Here is a 22,624-nt window from a genome sequence, read left to right on the forward strand (position 1 = left end):
GTTGTATACAGAGGATATTTTTTGCAGTATTCTGCATGCAGAGTCTGAATTTGGTGTTTGTCCCATTTTGTGAATTCTTGTTTGGTGTGCGGACCCCAGACCTCACAACCATAAAGGCCAATGGGTTTTATAACTGATTCAAGTGTTTTAGCCAGATCCTAATTGTTATGTCAAATTTTATGTTCCTTTTGATGGCATAGAAGGCCCTTGCCTTGTCTCTCAGATCGTTCACAGCTTTGTGGAAGTTACCTGTGGCGCTGATGTTTAGACCGTGGTATGTATCGTTTTTTGTGTGCTCTAGGGCAATGGTGTCTAGATGGAATGTGATTTGTGGTCCTGGCAACTGGACATTTTTTGGAACAAGATCTAGGTGCTGCTGTAGGCCGTCCTTGGTTGGGGACAGAAGCACCAGATCATCAGGAAACGGTAGACATTTTACCCTCAGATTCCACCCTCTGGCCCTGTGGAAAGAAATGTATGTGTTTTTTTTGCCAATTTTAACCACACACTTGTTTGTGTACATGGATTTTATAATGTCGTATGTTTGCCCCCCCAACACCACTTTCCATCAATTTGTAAAGCAGACCCTCATGCCAAATTGAGTTGAAAGCTTTTTTTAAATCAACAAAGCATGAGAAGACTTTGCCTTTGTTTTGGTTTGTTTGGTTGTCGATTAGGGTGTGCAGGGTGAATACATGGTCTGTCGTATGGGAATTTTACATTTGCTGAGGAAATGTACGAGTCTGCTGTTAATGATAATGCAGAGGAATTCCCCAAGGTTGCTGTTGACGCATATGCCCTACTAGTTATTGGGGTCAAATTTGTCTCCACTTTTGTGGATTGGGACGATCAGTCCTTGGTTCCAAATATTTTGGAAGATGCGAGAGCTGAGGATGATGTTAAGGAGTTTAAGTGTAGCCAATTGTTACGTCTGGTAAGACAAGGGGTGGGGGTGTGTCTTTTTGTCAATAACAGCTGGTGCGCGATGTCTAATATAAAAGAAGTCTCGAGGTATTGCTTGCCTGAGGTAGAGTACCTTATGATAAGCTGTAGACCACACTATGTACCAAGAGTTCTCATGTATATTATTTGTAGCCGTCTATTTACCACCACAGACCGATGCTGGCACTAAGACCGCACTCAACCAACTCTATAAGGCCATAAGCAAACAAGAACATGCTCACCCAGAGGCGGTGCTCCTAGTGCCGGGGACTTTAATGCAGGCAAACTTAAATAACATTTTTACCAGCATGTCACATGTGCAACCAGTGGGATGAAAAAACTCTAGACCACCTTTGCTACAGAGATGCATACAAAGCTTTCCCCTGCCCCCTCCATCTGGCAAATCTGACCATAGTTATATTCTGATTACTGCTTACCAGCAAAAACTAAAGGAGGAGGTACCAGTGTCTAGCTTAATACGGAAGTGGTCAGATGACGCAGATGGTATGCTAGACTGTTTTGCAAGCCCAGACTGGAATATGTTCTGGGATTCATCCGATGGCATTGAGGAGTATACCACCTCAGTCATCGGCTTCATCAAGAAGTACATCATCGACGACGTCGTCCCCACAGTGACGAAACGTACAGTTGAAGTCGGAAGTTTACATACACCTTAGCCAAATATATTTAAACTCAGTTTAATCCTAGTAAAAGTTCCCTTGCTTAGGTCAGTTAGGATCACCACTTCATTTTATGAATGTGAAATGTCAGAATAATAGTAGAGAGAGTGATTTATTTCAGCTTTTATTTCTTTCATCACATTCCCAGTGGGTCAGAAGTTTACATACACTCAATTAGTATTTGGTAGCATTGCCTTTAAATTGTTTAACTTGGGTGAAACGTTTCGGGTAGCCTTCGACAAGCTTTCCACAATATTTGGGTGGCCCAATTTGGCCCATTCCTCCTGACAGAGCAGGTGTAACTGAGTCAGGTTTGTAGGCCTCCTTGCTCGCACACGCTTTTTCAGTTCTGCCCATGAATTTTCTATTAGATTGAGGTCAGGGCTTTGTGATGGCCACTCCAATAACTTGACTTTGTTGTCCTTAAGCCATTTTGCCACAACTTTGGAAGTATGCTTGGGGTCATTGTGCATTTGGAAGACCCATTTGCGACCAAGCTTTAACTTCCTGACCGATGTCTTGAGATGTTGCTTCAATATATCCACATAATTTTCCTCCCTCAGGATGCCATCTATTTTGTGAAGTGCACCAGTCCCTCCTGCAGCCAAGCACCCCCACAACATGATGCTGCCACCCCCGTGCTTCACAGTTGGGATGGTGTTCTTCGGCTTGCAAGCCTCCCTCTTTTTCATCCAAACATAACGATGGTCATTATGGCCAAACAGTTCTATTTTTGTTTCATCAGACCAGAGGACACTTCTTCAAAAAGTACGATCTTTGTCCCCATGTGCAGTTGCAAACCTTAGTCTGGCTTTTTTTATGGCGGTTTTTGAGCAGTGGCTTCTTCCTTGCTGTCAATATAGAACTCGTTTTACAGTGGATATCGATACTTTTGTACCTGTTTCCTCCAGCATCTTCACAAGGTCCTTTGCTGTTTTTCTGGGATTGATTTACACTTTTTGCACCAAAGTATGTTCATTTCTAGGAGACAGAACGCGTCTCTTTCCTGAGCGGTGTGACGGCTGCGTGGTCCCATGGTGTTTATACTTGCGTACTATTGTTTGTACAGATGAACGTGGTACCTTCAGGCATTTGGAAATTGCTCCCAAGGATGAACCAGACTTTTGGTCTACAATTTTTTTTCTGAGGTCTTGGCTGATTTCTTTATATTTTCCCATGATGTTAAGCAAAGAGGCACTGAGTTTGAAGGTAGGGATTGAAATGCATCCACAGGTACACCTCCAATTGACTCAAATGATGTCAATTAGCCTATCAGAAGCTTCTAAAGCCTTTACATCATTTTCTGAAATTTTCCTTAAAAATAAAAAAAGGCACAGTCAGCGTAGTGAATGTAAACTTCTGACCCACTGGAAGTGTGATACAGTCAATTATAAGTGAAATAATCTGTCTGTAAACAATTGTTGGAAAAATGACTTGTCATGCACAAAGTAGATGTCCTAACCTACTTGCCAAAACTATAGTTTGTTAACAAGAAATTTGTGGAGTGGTTGAAACACTTAGGTTGGAGGCATTAAAACTAGTTTATGTCAACTTCTGACTTCAAATGTACATATCCCAACCAGAAGCCATGGATTACAGGCAACATCCGCATCGAGCTAAAGGCTAGAGCTGCCGCATTCAAGGAGCGGGACACTAATCTGGACGCTTATAAGAAATTCCGCTACGCCCTCAGACGAACCATCAAACAAGCAAAGCGTCAATACAGGATTAAGATAGAATCCTACTACACCGGCTCTGACGCTCGTCGGATGTGGCAGGGCTTGAAAACTATTACAGACTACAAAGGGAAACCCAGACGCGAGCTGCCCGGTGACGCGAGCCTACCAGACAAGCTAAATGCCTTTTTATGCTCACTTCAGGGCGAGCAACACAGAAGCATGCACAAGCTGTTCTGGATGACTGTGTGATAATGATCTCGGTATCCGATGTGAGCAAGACCTTTAAACAGGTCAACATTCACAAAGCCGCGAGGCCAGATGGATTACCATGATGTGTACTCAAAGCATGCGCGGACCAACGTTGGTAGCCATGAAGTGCTTTGAAAGGCTGGACATGGCTCACATTAACAATCCACCCAGATACCTTCGACCCACTCCAATTCGCATATCGCCCAAACAGATCCACAGAACACAATCTTAATCGCACCCCACACTGCCCTTTCCCACCTGGACAAAAGGAACACCTATGTGAGAATGCTGTTCATTGACTACAGCCCAGTGTTCAACACCATAGTGCCCACGAAGCTCATCACTAAGCTGAGGACCCTGGGACTAAACACCTCCCTCTGCAACTGGTTCCTGGACTTCCTGACGGGCCGCCCCCAGGTGGTAAGGGTAGGTAACAACACATCTGCCACGCTGATCCTCAACCCCTCAGGGGTGTGTACTTAGTCCCCTCCTGTACTCCCTGTTCACCCACGACTGCGTGGCCAAGCACGACTCCAACACCATCAAGTTTGCTGACGACAACAGTGGTAGGCATGATCACCAACAACGATGAGACAGCCTATAGGAAGGAGGTCAGAGAACTGGCAGTGTGGTGCCAGGACAACAACCTCTCCCTCAATGTGAGCAAGACAAAGAAGCTGATTGTGGACTTCAGGATTAGGTGGGCCGACTTGGCCCCCAGTAACATCAAAGGGGGTGTTGGAGCGGGTCGAGACTTTCAAGCTCCTCGGTGTCCACATCACCAATGATCTATCATGGTCCAAACACACCAAGACAGGCGTAGAGAGGGCACGACAAAATCTTTTCCCCCTCAAGAGTCTGAAAAGATTTGGCATGGTTCCCCAGATCCTCAATTAAGTTCAACAGCTGCACCATCGAGAAGATCCTGAACGGTTGCATCACTGCCTGGTATGACAACTGCTCGGCATCTGACCGTAAGACGCTACAAGGGTAGTGCATACGGCCCAGTACATCACTGTGGCCAAGCTTCCTGCAATCCAGGACCTATATAATAAGCGGTGTCAGAGGTAAATTTGTGGTCTATTTATTTATTTATTTATATATTTTTACCTTTATCCCTTTTTCTCCCCAATTTCATGGTATCCAATTTGTAGTTAGTGTCTTGTCTCATCGCTGCAACTCCCGTATGGACTCGGGAGAGTCGAAGGTCGAGAGCCGTGCGTCCTCCGAAACACGACCCAACAAAGCCACACTGCTTCTTGACACAGTGCCCGCTTAACCCGGAAGCCAGCCACACCAATGTGTCGGAGGAAACATCGTACACCTAGTGACCGTGTCGGCGTGCATGCGCCCGGCCCGCCACAGGAATCGGTAGTGCGCGATGGGACAAGAACAACCCTGCCGGCCAAACCCTCCCCTAACCCGGAAGACACTGGGCCAATTGTGCGCCTCCCCATGGGTCTCCTGGTCACGGCCGGATGCGACAGAGCCTGGAGCCTTTGAACCAGGATCTCTAGTGGAACAGCTAGCAACTGCGATGCAGTGCCTTAGACCACTGCACCACTCGGGAGGACCCGGTCTGTATATTTGATCATTTTTGTATTTTGTCCTGTAGTTCATTCTATGTAATTGGGGAATCCAGTGGGTTCTAGGTCTTTAACAGTTGATTCTAAGATGTATATTTGAACATGTAAATGTTTTTGGTGTTTGTTCTTTGTTCTTTGTTATAGAGCCAAAAGGATTGGAGAAGTGGTTTAACCATACATCTCTGTTTTGGATAGATAAATCTTCGTGTTGTTGATGTTTCTTATAGTTTTCCAATTTTCCCAGAAGTGGTTAGATTCTATGAATTCTTCAATTACATTTAGCTGATTTCTGATGTACTCTTCCTTTATTTTCTCTCTCTCTCTTCTCTCTTTCTTTTCTTTCTTTCTGTTTTATGATTTAGGCTAATTGATATAATTGGGGGGCTGCTTTCATAAATCTGTGTGTGGTGAATACATTGACTTCAGATTGGAGCAGTTTTTATAGAATAAATTAATGAGAGAGAAGGAGAGGGACAGAAAGCTGTGTGTGTGTGTGTGTGTGTATTTGTGTGTGTATTTGTGTCCTAGGCCTGTGACTCCTAACACCTTGGTAGGGCAGTAAAAACTGTCCCCCTCATCCATGGATTTACAACCTCCATCTACTCTTCGCTCTCTCCTTTTCCCTCTGTCTCTCTCTTCCCCCTATCCCCTCACAAGAGATGGAAGCAAATTACAGAGTTGGATGAAATCCTGAGAAAGACTAACTTTGTCCCTCCCTCCTCCTCTTCCATCCCTTTATCCCTCCCACACACACAGCACAGTGGAGGCTTTATGTTGTGTTGCTCTGCCCTGATGAATGACTCAGAGGGGTTGGACCAGTCTCATTTATCACCACTAGAACTAAGGACTAATCAGTCTATTGCAGGTCTATAGCAGGTACATGAAGGGGCTCTTATCTACTGGGTGTGTGTGTGTGTGTGTGTGTGTCGTATGCAGTAAATACTGCATAGTGGTCATTTGACTACAAACTTGTCATATCATGGTCATAAACTTTGGTTACAGTATTTGCAGGCCAAGTCGTTTGTGTGTGTGTGAGAGAGAGAGTGCTTGTGTGTGCATCATACTGTGGTTGTATATATGTGTTTGTGTGTGTGTGAGAGAGAGAGTGCTTGTGTGTGCATCATACTGTGGTTGTATATATGTGTTTGTGTGTGTGTGAGAGAGAGAGAGTGCTTGTGTGTGCATCATACTGTGGTTGTATATATGTGTTTGTGTGTGTGTGAGAGAGAGAGTGCTTGTGTGTGCATCATACTGTGGTTGTATATATGTGTTTGTGTGTGTGTGAGAGAGAGAGTGCTTGTGTGTGCATCATACTGTGGTTGTATATATGTGTTTGTGTGTGTGTGTGAGAGAGAGAGTGCTTGTGTGTGCATCATACTGTGGTTGTATATATGTGTTTGTGTGTGTGTGAGAGAGAGAGTGCTTGTGTGTGCATCATACTGTGGTTGTATATATGTGTTTGTGTGTGTGTGAGAGAGAGTCTTGTGTGTGCATCATACTGTGGTTGTATATATGTGTTTGTGTTTTCTCTCACTGAAGTGTGTGTTGATGCATGTGTGTCCTGTGAACTAACCCCCCCCCCCCCCCCCCCGCTCTCTCTGTCTCTCTCTGCTGCAGTGTCCTGTGAACTAACCCCCCCCCCCTCCCACACTCTCTGTCTCTCTCTGCTGCAGTGTCCTGTGAACTAACCCCCCCTCCCACTCTCTCTGTCTCTCTCTGCTGCAGTGTCCTGTGAACTAACCCCCGCTCCCCCTCCCGCTCTCTCTGTCTCTCTCTGCTGCAGTGTCCTGTGAACTAACCCCCCCTCCCCCTCCACTCTCTCTGCTGCAGTGTTCTGTGAACTAACCCCCCCCTCCCACACTCTCTGTCTCTCTCTGCTGCAGTGTCCTGTGAACTAACCCCCCCTCCCGCTCTCTCTGTCTCTCTCTGCTGCAGTGTCCTGTGAACTAACCCCCCCCCGCTCTCTCTGTCTCTCTCTGCTGCAGTGTCCTGTGAACTAACCCCCCCTCCCCCTCCCGCTCTCTCTGTCTCTCTCTGCTGCAGTGTCCTGTGAACTAACCCCCCCCCCTCCCGCTCTCTCTGCTGCAGTGTCCTGTGAACTAACCCCCCCCCCCTCCCGCTCTCTCTGTCTCTCTCTGCTGCAGTGTCCTGTGAACTAACCCCCCCCCCCTCCCGCTCTCTATGTCTCTCTCTGCTGCAGTGTCCTGTGAACTAACCCCCCCCCCCCCCCCCCGCTCTCTCTTCCTCTCTCTGCTGCAGTGTCCTGTGAACTAACCCCCCCCCCTCCCGCTCTCTCTGTCTCTCTCTGCTGCAGTGTCCTGTGAACTAACCCCCCCTCCCGCTCTCTCTCTCTGCTGCAGTGTTCTGTGAACTAACCCCCCCCTCCCACACTCTCTGTCTCTCTCTGCTGCAGTGTCCTGTGAACTAACCCCCCCTCCCACTCTCTCTGTCTCTCTCTGCTGCAGTGTCCTGTGAACTAACCCCCCCTCCCGCTCTCTCTGTCTCTCTCTGCTGCAGTGTCCTGTGAACTAACCCCCCCCCGCTCTCTCTGTCTCTCTCTGCTGCAGTGTCCTGTGAACTAACCCCCCCTCCCCCTCCCGCTCTCTCTGTCTCTCTCTGCTGCAGTGTCCTGTGAACTAACCCCCCCCCCTCCCGCTCTCTCTGCTGCAGTGTCCTGTGAACTAACCCCCCCCCCCTCCCGCTCTCTCTGTCTCTCTCTGCTGCAGTGTCCTGTGAACTAACCCCCCCCCCCTCCCGCTCTCTATGTCTCTCTCTGCTGCAGTGTCCTGTGAACTAACCCCCCCCCCCCCCCCGCTCTCTCTTCCTCTCTCTGCTGCAGTGTCCTGTGAACTAACCCCCCCCCCCTCCCGCTCTCTCTGTCTCTCTCTGCTGCAGTGTCCTGTGAACTAACCCCCCCTCCCGCTCTCTCTGCTGCAGTGTCCTGTGAACTAACCCCCCCCCCCTCCCACTCTCTCTGTCTCTCTCTGCTGCAGTGTCCTGTGAACTAACCCCCCCTCCCCCTCCACTCTCTCTGCTGCAGTGTCCTGTGAACTAACCCCCCCCTCCCACACTCTCTGTCTCTCTCTGCTGCAGTGTCCTGTGAACTAACCCCCCCTCCCACTCTCTCTGTCTTTCTCTGCTGCAGTGTCCTGTGAACTAACCCCCCCCCCCCCCTCCCGCTCTCTCTGTCTCTCTCTGCTGCAGTGTCCTGTGAACTAACCCCCCCCCCCTCCCGCTCTCTCTGTCTCTCTCTGCTGCAGTGTCCTGTGAACTAACCCCCCCCCCCGCTCTCTCTGTCTCTCTCTGCTGCAGTGTCCTGTGAACTAACCCCCCCTCCCCCTCCCGCTCTCTCTGTCTCTCTCTGCTGCAGTGTCCTGTGAACTAACCCCCCCCCCTCCCGCTCTCTCTGTCTCTCTCTGCTGCAGTGTCCTGTGAACTAACCCCCCCCCCCCGCTCTCTCTGTCTCTCTCTGCTGCAGTGTCCTGTGAACTAACCCCCCCCCCCTCCCGCTCTCTCTGTCTCTCTCTGCTGCAGTGTCCTGTGAACTAACCCCCCCTCCCGCTCTCTCTGCTGCAGTGTCCTGTGAACTAACCCCCCCCCCTCCCACTCTCTCTGTCTCTCTCTGCTGCAGTGTCCTGTGAACTAACCCCCCCCCCCTCCCGCTCTCTCTGTCTCTCTCTGCTGCAGTGTCCTGTGAACTAACCCCCCCCCGCTCTCTCTGTCTCTCTCTGCTGCAGTGTCCTGTGAACTAACCCCCCCTCCCCCTCCCGCTCTCTCTGTCTCTCTCTGCTGCAGTGTCCTGTGAACTAACCCCCCCCCCCCTCCCGCTCTCTCTGTCTCTCTCTGCTGCAGTGTCCTGTGAACTAACCCCCCCCCCCCTCCCGCTCTCTCTGTCTCTCTCTGCTGCAGTGTCCTGTGAACTAACCCCCCCCCCTCCCGCTCTCTCTGTCTCTCTCTGCTGCAGTGTCCTGTGAACTAACCCCCCCCCCCCCCCCCCGCTCTCTCTGTCTCTCTCTGCTGCAGTGTCCTGTGAACTAACCCCCCCCCCCCCTCTCTCTGTCTCTCTCTGCTGCAGTGTCCTGTGAACTAACCCCCCCTCCCGCTCTCTCTGCTGCAGTGTCCTGTGAACTAACCCCCCCCCCCCTCCCACTCTCTCTGTCTCTCTCTGCTGCAGTGTCCTGTGAACTAACCCCCCCCCCCCCTCCCGCTCTCTCTCTCTGCTGCAGTGTCCTGTGAACTAACCCCCCCTCCCGCTCTCTCTGTCTCTCTCTGCTGCAGTGTCCTGTGAACTAACCCCCCCTCCCGCTCTCTCTGTCTCTCTCTGCTGCAGTGTCCTGTGAACTAACCCCCCCTCCCGCTCTCTCTGTCTCTCTCTGCTGCAGTGTCCTGTGGGAGCCCATGGGAGATGGGAAGCATGTGATCTCTCTGTCTGATAACCACGCTCTTCTCTGGGACCTGACGGAGAGCTCTACCCAGGCCACGGTGAGACACGCACTCACACCGCCATACTACATCTGCCCATACCCTGTGCTCATTATTTGATAACCACCGTATCAGACTGGTCTTATATTTCCCTCCCTCTCCTACAACATACAGTGGGGCAAAAAAGTATTTAGTCAGCCACCAATTGTGCAAGTTCTCAGCATGACAATGATCCCAAACACACCGCCCGGGCAACGAAGGAGTGGCTTCGTAAGAAGCATTTCAAGGTCCTGGAGTGGCCTAGCCAGTCTCCAGATCTCAGCTCTGCTCGCCTCACCAAGATCACCTGATTCCTTACTGAAACACACCCTTTATCTGGGCTAGCTTCAGTGGCTCTGCTAGGTGTTCTTCCTTACTGAAACACACCCTGTATCTGGGCTAGCTTCAGTGGCTCCGCTAGGTGTTCTTCCTTAATGAAACACACCCTGTATCTGGGCAAGGGTAAACTTCTCTGCTGTTTGGGTCCCGTAGCTACCAGGCTGTAGCAGCGTGAAGCGCACCCGTGCACATGCACAGATACAACACTCTGTTTGACTGTGTGAGAGCAAACTCTTGCATCGCGCCCATCTCAGTGTCTGCAGTGCTGCTCGTTGCAACGCCATCTCGCTGAGTTGACCTTTTAAGTGCTTCTTGTGTAAGAAGAAGATGTACTGTTTTAACCACTGCCCTGTCCCAACCCCCATGCAAGCTAGTTTTATTTTGAACTATACCTATAAAAGGTACATGTCCAAAGTACTATTTGTTGTCACACAGTTGGTCTACTCCGGACTAGTAGAAACTCTCTCCTCTGACAGTGGAGTGCCATCCCCACTACTAATGAAGTGAGGTCTCCACATTGCTATTTACTCTTCTGATTCTCCACTCCACTGCCTCTGTTATTAATACATCCATAGTTCTATAGTAGAGATGAAGTGTGTGTACTCACTGTACTGTGTAGGCTGGTCAGTTAATGTTCCATTAGCAGCTAGCTGCCTGGATGCAGTAGGGAGGTGCTTCATGAATAATGGGCTTACATAATTAGTAGGCCAAATTCATGTTCTCGTACAGAGATCTGCACAGGCCATCCAGGTTACAGGCCCAACAGGACACAACACAGGACTTGACGTTTCTCTCTCTCTCTCTGTGTGTGTGTGTGTGTCCGTCATAATGCAAACCTGTGAAGAATCACTCATCAAGAGATTGCAGTCAGACACGCACACACTCTCTCCTACTCTGTGTGTGCGGAGGAGTCTTAGTGGAAGGCACAGTGTCCCCCCCTGTGCAGTGACACTGACATCAGTCTGGGCTGCAGAGCAGCAGAGCTATCAAGTGACACAGCTTGCCCTGGACATGGCAGCCATTAAAAATGAAAAGAAAGAGGGAGGGAGGGAGGAGCCTGACAGCCAAGACAGATTCCTCCAGTGCTATTGAGAATGCTAATCTTCTCCACTCTATCCCTCTCAGCCACTCCCCTCTTCTCCATCCCTCCCTCCTTTCCCACATCCCTTCCCTCTATCAGAGGTTCTCAGGCTGATGTGTTCATCACAGGCCTGTCTGTCTGTCCAGCTGCACCATGGATTTGTCTGTCGCATGGGTCCAGGGTGGATTAATTGTGTGTGTGTGCTTGTGCGGGTGCGCTCAATTAGAGACACTGCTGGAATTGAGTGAGAACATCTCCTCCGGCTGACGGCACACCCACACACCTTATCCATTGCGACTGTACACACACACACACGCTCCGACACAGTCGGTTCACACTCTCCATAAATGCGTGACTATTTGGCAGATAGCAATGTTTTATCTGACGCCGCTTGCTAAAGGTAGGCGTCCTTCAGTTTTTTCTATGCTGTCTCGTTAGTGCTGCTAATATGGTTAGCTCTAACATAGCTGGGAGCTAGGCAGGACACGAGGCTGTGCCAATGTACAACGCAATAATCACATTTATAAGAACATTTGAGTGTATGGATCTCTCTTTCTCTCTCTACCCCTCTCTTCCCCTCTTCTCCTCTCTTTCTCACTCAATCCACCCCCGTTCCTTTCATCTCCTTCCCTCCTCTCCCCATTTTCGTTCCCCTACCTTCTCCCCCTCTCCCTCTCCTATGTCCGCCCTCCTCTCCCTTCTCTTCCCTCTATACCTGAGATAATGTGACTGTCCCTAGCCTGTGCAATAAGGGAACAATCGATAAAATACAGCTCTGCAGAGAGAGCGAGAGGGGGATTCTTATAAATTGGATTGTTCAGTGACCCTGTGTTATTATTATCTACTGTAGGTAAAGATAGCAGGTTGACATGCAGATGTATGAAATGAGTCAGTACAGACTCAGAGGGTCCATCATGGTCAAACTGGTGATCCATGAGTAACAGTATATAGATATTCACAATGGAAACAAGGTCCTTGAAGAGTCATTGAACCCGTCATTGACTGCTGTGTGAAGGAGGGTGAGGTCAGCTATACAGTACACTAGGGAAGGCCTGTCTATACAGATCATCAATACATTAACTCTTACCTCTCCATACCCCATGATTGACATGTGTGTGATCAGGTGTAGTAGTCGTTAAGCCTTTCCCTTCCAGATCTCCAGCAGTGCCACCTTAGAGGGTAAAGGTCAACTGAAGTTCACGGCTGGGAAGTGGAGTCCACATCACAACTGTACCCAGCTGGCCACAGCCAACGACACAGCCATCAGAGGCTGGGACCTCCGTACCATGAGGTAATGGTACATACTAACTATATTCAGCCATTATGTTCTAAACAATGACTTATTTATAGTCCTGTAGTACTGAATTATGTAGTATAATAACTATACTTTTAGTCATTAGTATTAGAAAACAATGAGTTCTAGTATTAAATGTGGTCCTTATTGGGTGGTTACACTAAGGCTCAATGTGATGCTCTTGCTCCTACCATACCCCACCCAAACTGGACACACCAAAGATAAGTAACAGAATACCTCATCTGGATGAGTCGATAGGTTATCACCCCCACACTGATTCCACCTATCCACCCACTACCAACATTGACCTTAAAGCCACATTCATATCCGTACATTATCTGCTATACCCCCACTGTACAGTCAGTATCATTACAGAGAGATGAGTGTGTGTGTGTGAGAGAGAGCTGAGTGTGTGTGTGTGAGGGAGAGGGAGGGAGGTCAAGTTGTGTGTGTGGGCTCTGCTAGAGGAATAATAATCACCTCTCTATCGATTGCTCCGGTAACACCAAAGCGCTGGAGAGAAATTGAGAGAGAGGAGGAGTGAGAGCAATAATGAGGGTGAGAGAGTATAGAGAGAGGGAGAGAAAATATTAGAAAACTACAGGAGAGTGTGGTGTGTGTGTGAGAGAGAGCTGTGTGTGTGAGAGAGAGCTGTGTGTGTGAGAGAGAGCTGAGTGTGTGAGAGAGAGCTGAGTGTGTGAGAGAGAGCTGAGTGTGTGAGAGAGAGCTGAGTGTGTGAGAGAGAGCTGAGTGTGTGAGAGAGAGCTGAGTGTGTGAGAGAGAGCTGAGTGTGTGAGAGAGAGCTGAGTGTGTGAGAGAGCTGAGTGTGTGAGAGAGAGCTGAGTGTGTGAGAGAGAGCTGAGTGTGTGAGAGAGAGCTGAGTGTGTGAGAGAGAGCTGAGTGTGTGAGAGAGAGCTGAGTGTGTGAGAGAGAGCTGAGTGTGTGTGTGAGAGCTGAGTGTGAGAGCTGAGTGTGAGAGCTGAGTGTGAGAGCTGTGTGTGTGTGTGTGAGAGCTGAGTGTGTGTGGTGTGTGTGTGTGTGTGTGAGAGCTGAGTGTGTGTGTGTGTGTGTGTGAGAGCTGAGTGTGTGTGAGAGCTGAGTGTGTGTGGTGTGTGTGTGTGTGTGTGAGAGCTGAGTGTGTGTGGTGTGTGTGTGTGTGTGTGTGAGAGCTGAGTGTGTGTGGTGTGTGTGTGTGTGTGAGAGCTGAGTGTGTGTGGTGTGTGTGTGAGAGAGAGCTGTGTGTGTGTGAGAAAGCTGAGTGTGTGAGAGAGCTGAGTGTGTGTGTGTGTGAGAGAGCTGAGTGTGTATGTGAGAGAGATGAGTGTGTGTATGTGAGAGAGATGAGTGTGTGTGTGTGAGAGCTGAGTGTGTGTGTGTGTGTGAGCTGAGTGTGTGTGTGTGTGAGAGCTGAGTGTGTGTGTGTGTGAGAGCTGAGTGTGTGTGAGAGCTGAGTGTGTGTGTGTGTGAGAGCTGAGTGTGTGTGTGTGTGAGAGCTGAGTGTGTGTGTGTGTGTGAGAGAGCTGAGTGTGTATGTGAGAGAGATGAGTGTGTGTATGTGAGAGAGATGAGTGTGTGTGTGTGAGAGCTGAGTGTGTGTGTGTGTGTGTGTGAGCTGAGTGTGTGTGTGTGTGTGAGAGCTGAGTGTGTGTGTGTGTGAGAGCTGAGTGTGTGTGTGTGTGAGAGCTGAGTGTGTGTGTGTGTGAGAGCTGAGTGTGTGTGTGTGTGTGTGTGAGAGCTGAGTGTGTGTGAGAGCTGACTGTGTGTGTGTGTGTGTGAGACAGCCATGTGTGTGTGTGTGTGTGAGAGCTGAGTGTGTGAGAGCTGAGTGTGTGTGTGTGTGTGAGCTGAGTGTGTGTGTGTGTGTGTGTGTGTGTGTGGTGTGTGTGTGTGTGTGTGTGTGTGTGAGAGCTGAGTGTGTGTGTGTGTGAGAGCTGAGTGTGTGTGTGTGTGAGAGCTGAGTGTGTGTGTGTGTGAGAGCTGAGTGTGAGAGCTGTGTGTGTGAGAGCTGAGTGTGAGAGCTGAGTGTGAGAGCTGTGTGTGTGAGAGCCGAGCTGTGTGTGTGTGTGTGTGTGAGAGAGCCATGTGTGTGTGTGTAAGCTGAGTGTGTGTGTGTGAGAGCTGTGTGTGAGGTGAGAGCTGTGTGTGTGTGAGAGAGAGAGCTGAGTGTGTGTGTGTGAGCTGAGTGTGTGTGTGTGAGCTGAGTGTGTGTGTGTGAGCTGAGTGTGTGTGTGTGTGTGAGCTGAGTGTGTGTGTGTGTGTGAGCTGAGTGTGTGTGTGTGTGTGTGTGAGCTGAGTGTGTGTGTGTGTGAGAGCTGAGTGTGTGTGTGTGTGTGTGAGAGCTGAGTGTGTGTGTGTGTGAGAGATGAGTGTGAGAGCTGTGTGTGTGTGTGTGTGTGTGTGTGTGTGTGTGTGTGTGTGTGTGTGTGTGTGTGTGTGTGTGTGTGTGTGAGACAGCCATGTGTGTGTGTGTGTGTGTGAGAGCTGAGTGTGTGAGAGCTGAGTGTGTGTGTGTGTGTGTGTGAGCTGAGTGTGTGTGTGTGTGTGTGTGAGCTGAGTGTGTGTGTGTGTGTGTGTGTGTGAGCTGAGTGTGTGAGCTGAGTGTGTGTGAGAGCTGAGTGTGTGAGAGCTGAGTGTGTGTGTGTGTGAGCTGAGTGTGTGAGCTGAGTGTGTGTGTGTGTGTGTGTGTGTAAGCTGTGTGTGTGTGTGTGTGAGCTGAGTGTGTGTGTGTGAGAGCTGAGTGTGTGTGTGTGAGAGCTGAGTGTGAGAGCTGTGTGTGTGAGAGCTGAGTGTGAGAGCTGTGTGTGTGAGAGCCGAACTGTGTGTGTGTGTGTGTGTGTGTGTGTGTGTGTGTGTGTGAGAGAGAGCCATGTGTGTGTGTGTGAGCTGAGTGTGTGTGTGTGTGTGTGAGAGCTGTGTGTGAGAGGTGAGAGCTGTGTGTGTGTGAGAGAGAGAGCTGAGTGTGTGTGTGTGAGCTGAGTGTGTGTGTGTGAGCTGAGTGTGTGTGTGTGAGCTGAGTGTGTGTGTGTGTGTGAGCTGAGTGTGTGTGTGTGTGAGCTGAGTGTGTGTGTGTGTGTGTGAGCTGTGTGTGTGTGTGTGTGTGTGAGCTGTGTGTGTGAGAGAGAGGTGAGTGTGTGTGAGAGAGAGCTGAGTGTTTGTGAGAGAGAGCTGAGTGTTTGTGTGAGAGAGCTGAGTGTGTGTGTGTGAGAGAGCTGAGTGTGTGTGTGAGAGCCGAGCTGTGTGTGTGTGAGAGCCGAGCTGTGTGTGTGTGAGAGCCGAGCTGTGTGTGTGTGAGAGCCGAGCTGTGTGTGTGTGAGAGCCGAGCTGTGTGTGTGTGTGAGCCGAGCTGTGTGTGTGTGTGAGCCGAGCTGTGTGTGTGTGTGAGCTGAGTGTGTGTGTGTGTGAGCTGAGTGTGTGTGTGTGTGTGTGTGTGTGAGAGAGAGCTGAGTGTGTGTGTGTGAGAGAGCTGAGTGTGTGTGTGTGTGTGTGTGAGAGAGAGCTGAGTGTGTGTGTGTGTGTGTGTGAGAGAGCTGAGTGTGTGTGTGTGTGTGTGTGTGAGAGAGCTGAGTGTGTGTGTGTGTGTGTGTGTGTGAGAGAGATGAGTGTGTGTGTGTGAGAGAGCTGTGTGTGTGTGTGTGTGTGTGAGAGCTGTGTGTGAGAGAGAGCTGAGTGTGTGTGTGTGTGTGTGTGAGAGAGCTGAGTGTGTGTGTGTGAGAGAGCTGAGTGTGTGTGTGTGTGTGAGAGAGAGCTGAGTGTGTGTGTGTGTGTGTGAGAGAGCTAAGTGTGTGTGTGTGAGAGAGAGCTGAGTGTGTGTGTGTGAGAGAGAGCTGAGTGTGTGTGTGTGAGAGAGCTGAGTGTGTGTGTGTGTGTGTGTGTGAGAGAGAGCTGAGTGTGTGTGTGTGAGAGAGCTGAGTGTGTGTGTGTGTGAGAGAGAGCTGAGTGTGTGTGTGTGAGAGAGCTGAGTGTGTGTGTGTGTGCCTGTTTTTGTGTGACAGCGTGTGTCCAGTTGGTGCAACAGCTGTGTGATGGCAGCCTGTGAGCACGGTCCAGTGGCTCCTCAGACATCCTCTTTGGTGTGTGTCTGCTCTGGCTCGTCACACTGTGTGCCAGCCCAAACTGGCCTGCCCCACTAAGGGACACTGAAGGAGAACGCTGTCTACTGCTCTCTCCAGCAGGCTTAGACACAGGAAACTTAGACTTAGTACACACTGGCCATGTGTGTGAGCGTGAGTGTGTGCGCCTGTGTGTGGGCGGATGAGCGTGTGTGTGTCCGCATGTGAGCGTGTGTGTGAGCGCATGTGAGCGTGTGTGTGAGCGCATGTGAGCGTGTGTGTGAGCGCATGTGAGCGTGTGTGTGAGCGCGTGTGTGTTGTATATGCGTGTGTGTTGTGTACGCGTGTGTGTTGTGTGCGTGTGTGTTTTGAGCGCGTGTGTGTGTTGTGAGCGAGCGCGTGTGTTGTGAGCGAGCACTTGTGAGGGCGCGTATGTGTGTGAGGGCGCGTTTGTGTGTGAGGGCGTTTGTGTGTGAGGGCGTTTGTTTGTGTGAGCGTGTGTGAGCGTGAGTGTGTGTGTCCTGCTCTATTGCTGGCTGGGGCTGTCATAGGGGATGTTCTCTCAGTACATCAATCCCAAACCCTGTTTGCACCCACATTCTGCAGTGAGAGGGCAGCACACACACCGTCAGCTGTGCGACAACTGTCAGGCCTGCCTCCGCAACATGCACCGCAGGATGCATACAGAAACGCAATGCAGTGCTGCAGTCAAACTGGCCTCTCTAGTTTCTCTGTACTGTACAGTAGCATACAGCACTGTGGGTAACACTTTATGACACGGTCATAACCATGTCATATGTCATAACAGCTAACATAACTTGTCATAACCTGTTATAATATGGTCATAACACTGTCATGACATATTTAGACCTGTTGCGACATATATTGTGTTATTTTATATATTTTTATGACCCCTACATAAGAGTGTAAAATCCTTGGACAACAAAAGAAGGTATGAAAACCAATGAAACAGGAGAGAAATGGCATATGAGGAAGTATTTCATTGGCAGTGCATGTGGCAAAAGGCCAAGCTGATTATTGAGTTGAGGCTGTCAGTGAAAGCATCTAAAATATGTGTGACGATAATGTGTCTTCAGTATAATTTAAAAATGTTGAGACTAGAGGTCGACCGATTATGATTTTTCAAAGCCGATACCGATTATTGGAGGACCAAAAAAAGCCGATACCGATTAATCGGCCGATTTTTATATATATATTTGTAATAATGACAATTACAACAATACTGAATGAACACTTATTTTAACTTAATATAATACATAAATAAAAATCTATTTAGTCTCAAATAAATAATGAAACATGTTCAATTTGGTTTAAATAATGCAAAAACACAGTGTTGGAGAAGAAAGTAAAAGTGCAGTATGTGCCTTGTAAAAAAGCTAATGTTTAAGTTCCTTGCTCAGAACATGAGAACATATGAAAGCTGGTGGTTCCTTTTAACATGAATATTCCCAGTTAAGAAGTTTTAGGTTGTACATTTACATTTACATTTTAGTCATTTAGCAGACGCTCTTATCCAGAGCGACTTACAGTAGAGTGCATACATTTTATTACATTATTATTTTTTAATTTTTTTTATACATACTGAGACAAGGATATCCCTACCGGCCAAACCCTCCCTACCGGCCAAACCCTCCCTAACCCGGACGACGCTATGCCAATTGTGCGTCGCCCCACGGATCTCCCGGTTGCGGCCGGCTGCGACAGAGCCTGGGCGCGAACCCAGAGACTCTGGTGGCGCAGCTAGCACTGCGATGCAGTGCCCTAGACCACTGCGCCACCCGGGAGACCTCGTAGTTATTATAGGACTATTTCTCTCTCTACCATTTGTATTTCATATACCTTTGACTATTGGATGTTCTTATAGGCACTATAGCATTGCCAGCCTAATATCAGGAGTTGATAGGCTTGAAGTCATAAACAGCGCTGTGCTTCAAGCATTGCGAAGAGCTGCTGGCAAACGCAGGAAAGTGCTGTTTGAATGAATGCTTACGAGCGTGCTGCTGCCTACCACCGCTCAGTCAGACTGCTATATCAAATCATAGACTTAATTGTAATATAATATACACACAGAAATATGAGCCTTAGGTCATTAATATGGTCGAATCCGGAAACTATCATTTCGAAAACAAAACGTTTATTCTTTCAGTGAAATACGGAACCGTTCCGAAATTTTATCGAACGGGTGGCATCCATAAGTCTAAATATTGCTGATACATTGCACAACCTTCAATGTTATGTCATAATTATGTAAAATTCTGGCAAATTAATTACGGTCTTTGTTTGGAAGAAATGGTCTTCACACAGTTCGCAACGAGCCAGGCGGCCCAAACTGCTGCATATACCCTGACTCTGCTTTCACAGAACATAAGAGAAGTGACACAATTTCCCTAGTTAATATTGCCTGCTAACATGAATTTCTTTTAACTAAATATGCAGGTTTAAAAATATATACTTGTGTATTGATTTTAAGAAAGGCATTGATGTTGATGTTTATGGTTAGGTACATTGGTGCAACGACAATGCTTTTTTCACGAATGCGCTTGTTAAATCATCACCCATTTGGCGAAGTAGGCTGTGATTTGATGATAAATTAACAGGCACCGCATTGATTATTTGCAACGCAGGACAAGCTAGTTAAACTAGTAATATCATCAACCATGTGTAGTTATCTAGTGATTATGTTAAGATTGATTGTTTTTTATAAGATAAGTTGAATGCTAGCTAGCAACTTACCTTGGCTCCTTGCTGCACTCGCGTAACAGGTGGTCAGCCTGCCACGCAGTTTCCTCGTGGAGTGCAATGTAACCGGCCATGCCGATTAATCGGTCAGCCTCTAGTTGAGACAAGAAGAAGGGGACGGGTGTGTTCGCCCAGGGAGCCATACAAGCTAGAACCGCCACTAGCAATGAGCATCGGTCTGGTTTCTCTGTCATGTTAATGTTGAGGGAGCATGCGCGCTTGAGCACGTATAGTAGTTGCCTACCTGGCCTGCTGCACGCTAATCTAGGAAAGTGCCCATTTGGGGATGTTTGATATCTGATTGTCCTGGTCACCAGGTCCACCACTAATATGCGTAGCTTCTCAGTCATTTTTTCTTCACCTCACACAGTAAGTCAACGAAGTCTGTTTTTGTTTTACATATTGCGAATTATAGCCTAATAGTTCCTCACTGTTGGCCTATTTGAATTATCTTGCCAACATTCTCTCCCTCGATAATCACCAAGCCTCGGTGTGAAAGAGCAGAATATCATCTGATGATCCCATATATCCAATGGAACGTCATAAAATACATTTCTTTCTTTTGCGCAGAAACAGCTGTCTGTGCCAGCTCAGCGGGAAACTCTAGGCCCGGAATAGGCTAGTTTATACAATGTTGCAAGTTCCCAAGAGACAGTTTCTGGAAGGATCCAGTTTATTTGATTTGATACAATATTGCACTTCACTATGCGCTCATTTAGGCTATTTAGCCGCCAATGATCACGGTTTATCAAGCAATGTGTCAGAGGCTGATGCTTTCGCATTAGTTTAATTTAAACTTTTATATTTGTATCGTTTTCATTAAGATTTGTATGATTTAACCACGTGACAATGATTTTGAGAAACGGAAACGTTATTATTGAAATGAAACTGTTCCATGAAAATGCACAATCATAACTGACATGCAGATGGTAGGATGATTTGTATGCTTCCCCAAACTTGAAACTCAAGCGCTGCCTGTGAATTCTTTATAAAATAATTGCCTCCACTTTTCTATGGTTGGTTTTATAAGCAAGGTAAGACATGCCTCATAATATGAAGTCAAACATTCAGGTTTTAAACAATTAAATATGTTTTCAAAATGCATACTGCCTACGGTTCACATTGTAAAGTGGTGGGTGATGCGCTGATAGCCTGCCTACCATTGTTTTTTTCTCCTGGTCAATTTGGTTTGCAACATTTTTAATTTATTGCCTTTTTTGTTTTATGGGGGCAAAAGCCAGCAATTACGGGATAATGAAAACCCTGGTGTGAACATTATAGTATGCTATGTTTAGTATAGTAGGCTATGTTTTACATTTCAATTTAACATTGTTGTGAATTACTTACTTACCAACCACACTAACCTCTACTTGATCTGTAAAGCGGATGTGTTTTCAGTAAAGTGTTTTATCCCCATGTATCCAGGCGTGTTAGGGAAGAGATGGAGTAGACAGCACGGCTGTGTGATTGATGCTAGTTCTATTTGCTCCATCACACTCTGGGTCGAGAGACTCACTGCAGGGACTCAAACAGTCACACTGGCATCCGACAACAATGGGGAACAGGATAGAATTGGACAGCCATCTCACCCAGACCGAGAACTACAGTCACTAGAGCCCACTGGTGCTGCTCACATCTAAACCAGAATGATTTGCTATGTTTTGGTTATGTAGAAGGATGGGATAGAAAAAGTGGATTTTCCTCAGCCCTCAGCAGTTTGATACTAACAGTTTATCAAAGTTGTCTACTGCGAGCGACATGTGTTTTGTTTATTTGACGTTAACCTCCCGAACTTTGTCTGTCACATCAATCATCCATGACCTTCTCATCTGCTGTCCCCAGGATGGAAGACCGGTCACAACATTACAGTTACTGGAGAACCTCAGCCATGTTTGGATGTGTGGGAAATATTATACCTCGCCATTAAATAGATTATGGGTTTATTTAGAAATGTCAGATGTACAGTTGAAGTCTGAAGTTTACATACACCTTAGCCAAATACATTTAAACTCATTTTTTCACAATTCGTGACATTTAATCAGTGTAAATATTCCCTGTTTTAGGTCAGTTAGAATCACCACTTTATTTTAAGAATGTGAAATGTCAGAATAATAGTAGAGAGAATGATTTCTTTCAGCTTTTATTTCTTTCATCACATTCCCAGTGGGTCAGAAGTTTACATACACTCAATTAGTATTTGGTAGCATTGCCTTTAAATTGTTAACTTGGGTAAAACATTTCGGGTAGCCTTCCACAAGCTTCCCACAATAAGTTGGGTGAATTTTGGCCGATTCCTCCTGACAGAGCTGGTGTAACTGAGTCAGGTTTGTAGGTCTCCTTGTTCGCACACGCTTTTTCAGTTCTTCACACAAATTTTCTATGGGATTGAGGTCAGGGCTTTGTGATGGCCACTCCAATACCTTGACTTTGTTGTCCTTAAGCCATTTTGCCACAACTTTGGAAGTATGCTTGGGGTCATTGTCCATTTGGAAGACCCATTTGTGACCAAGCTTTAACTTCCTGACTGATGCCTTGAGATGTTGCTTCAATATATCCACATAATTTTCCTGTCTTATGATGCCATCTATTTTGTGAAGTGCACCAGTCCCTACTGCAGCCAAGCACCCCCACAAAATGATGCTGCCACCCCCGTGCTTCGCGGCTCAGATGGTGTTCTTCAGCTTGCAAGCCTCCACCTTTTTCCTCCAAACATAACGATGGTCATTATGACCAAACAGTTCTATTTTTGTTTCATCAGACCAGAGGACATTTCTCCAAAAACTACGATCTTTGTCCCGATGTGCAGTTGCAAACCGTAGTCTGGCTTTTTTATAGCGGTTTTGGAGCAGTGGCTTCTTCCTTGCTGAGTGGCCTTTCAGGTTATGTCGATATAGGACTCGTTTTACTGTGGATATAGAGTATTTTGTACCTGTTTCCTCTGGCATCTTCACAAGGTCCTTTGCTGTTGTTCTGGGATTGATTTGCACTTTTCGGACCAAAGTACATTCATTTCTAGGAGACAGAACGCGTCTCTTTCCTGAGCGGTGTGACGGCTGCGTGGTCCCATGGTGTTTATACTTGCATACTATTGTTTGTACAGATGAACGTGTGTTACCTTCAGGCTTATGGAAATTGCTCTCAAGGATGAACCAGACTTGTGGAGGTTTACAATTTTTTTCCTGAGGTCTTGGCTGATTTCTTTTGATTTTATTATGATGTCAAGCAAAGAGGCACTGAGTTTGAAGGTAGGCCTAGAAATACATCCACAGGTACACCTCCAATTGACTCAAATGATGTCAAGTAGCCTATCAGAAGCTTCTAAAGCCATGACATTTTCTGGAATTTTCCAAGCTGTTTAAAGGCACGGTCAACTTAATGTATGTAAACTTCTGACCCACTGGAATTGTGATACAGTAATTTATTAGTGAAATAATCTGTCTGTCAACAATTGTTGGAAAAATGAATTGTCATGCTCAAAGTAGATGTCCTAACCGTCTTGCCAAA

General features: G+C 47.5%; 1 protein-coding gene across 4 annotated transcripts in view; it reads left to right on the plus strand.

The window, feature by feature from the left end:
- LOC139553753 (EARP-interacting protein homolog) overlaps positions 1 to 22,624 on the plus strand; it is a 46,816-nt gene that overhangs the window by 17,499 nt on the left and 6,693 nt on the right. For 3 of the 4 annotated variants that reach the window (XM_071366389.1, XM_071366387.1, XM_071366390.1), the window contains 2 exons: positions 9,519 to 9,618; positions 12,172 to 12,308. In XM_071366389.1, the coding sequence (XP_071222490.1) occupies positions 9,519 to 9,618; positions 12,172 to 12,308 (237 nt within the window). Of the gene's footprint in view, positions 1 to 5,987; positions 6,013 to 9,518; positions 9,619 to 12,171; positions 12,309 to 22,624 lie in introns of those variants that run through there. The other variant, XM_071366391.1, reaches the window with a different exon arrangement.

Source organism: Salvelinus alpinus, chromosome 25 (assembly GCF_045679555.1).
Source record: "Salvelinus alpinus chromosome 25, SLU_Salpinus.1, whole genome shotgun sequence".
NCBI classification, from domain to species: Eukaryota; Metazoa; Chordata; class Actinopteri; order Salmoniformes; family Salmonidae; genus Salvelinus; species Salvelinus alpinus.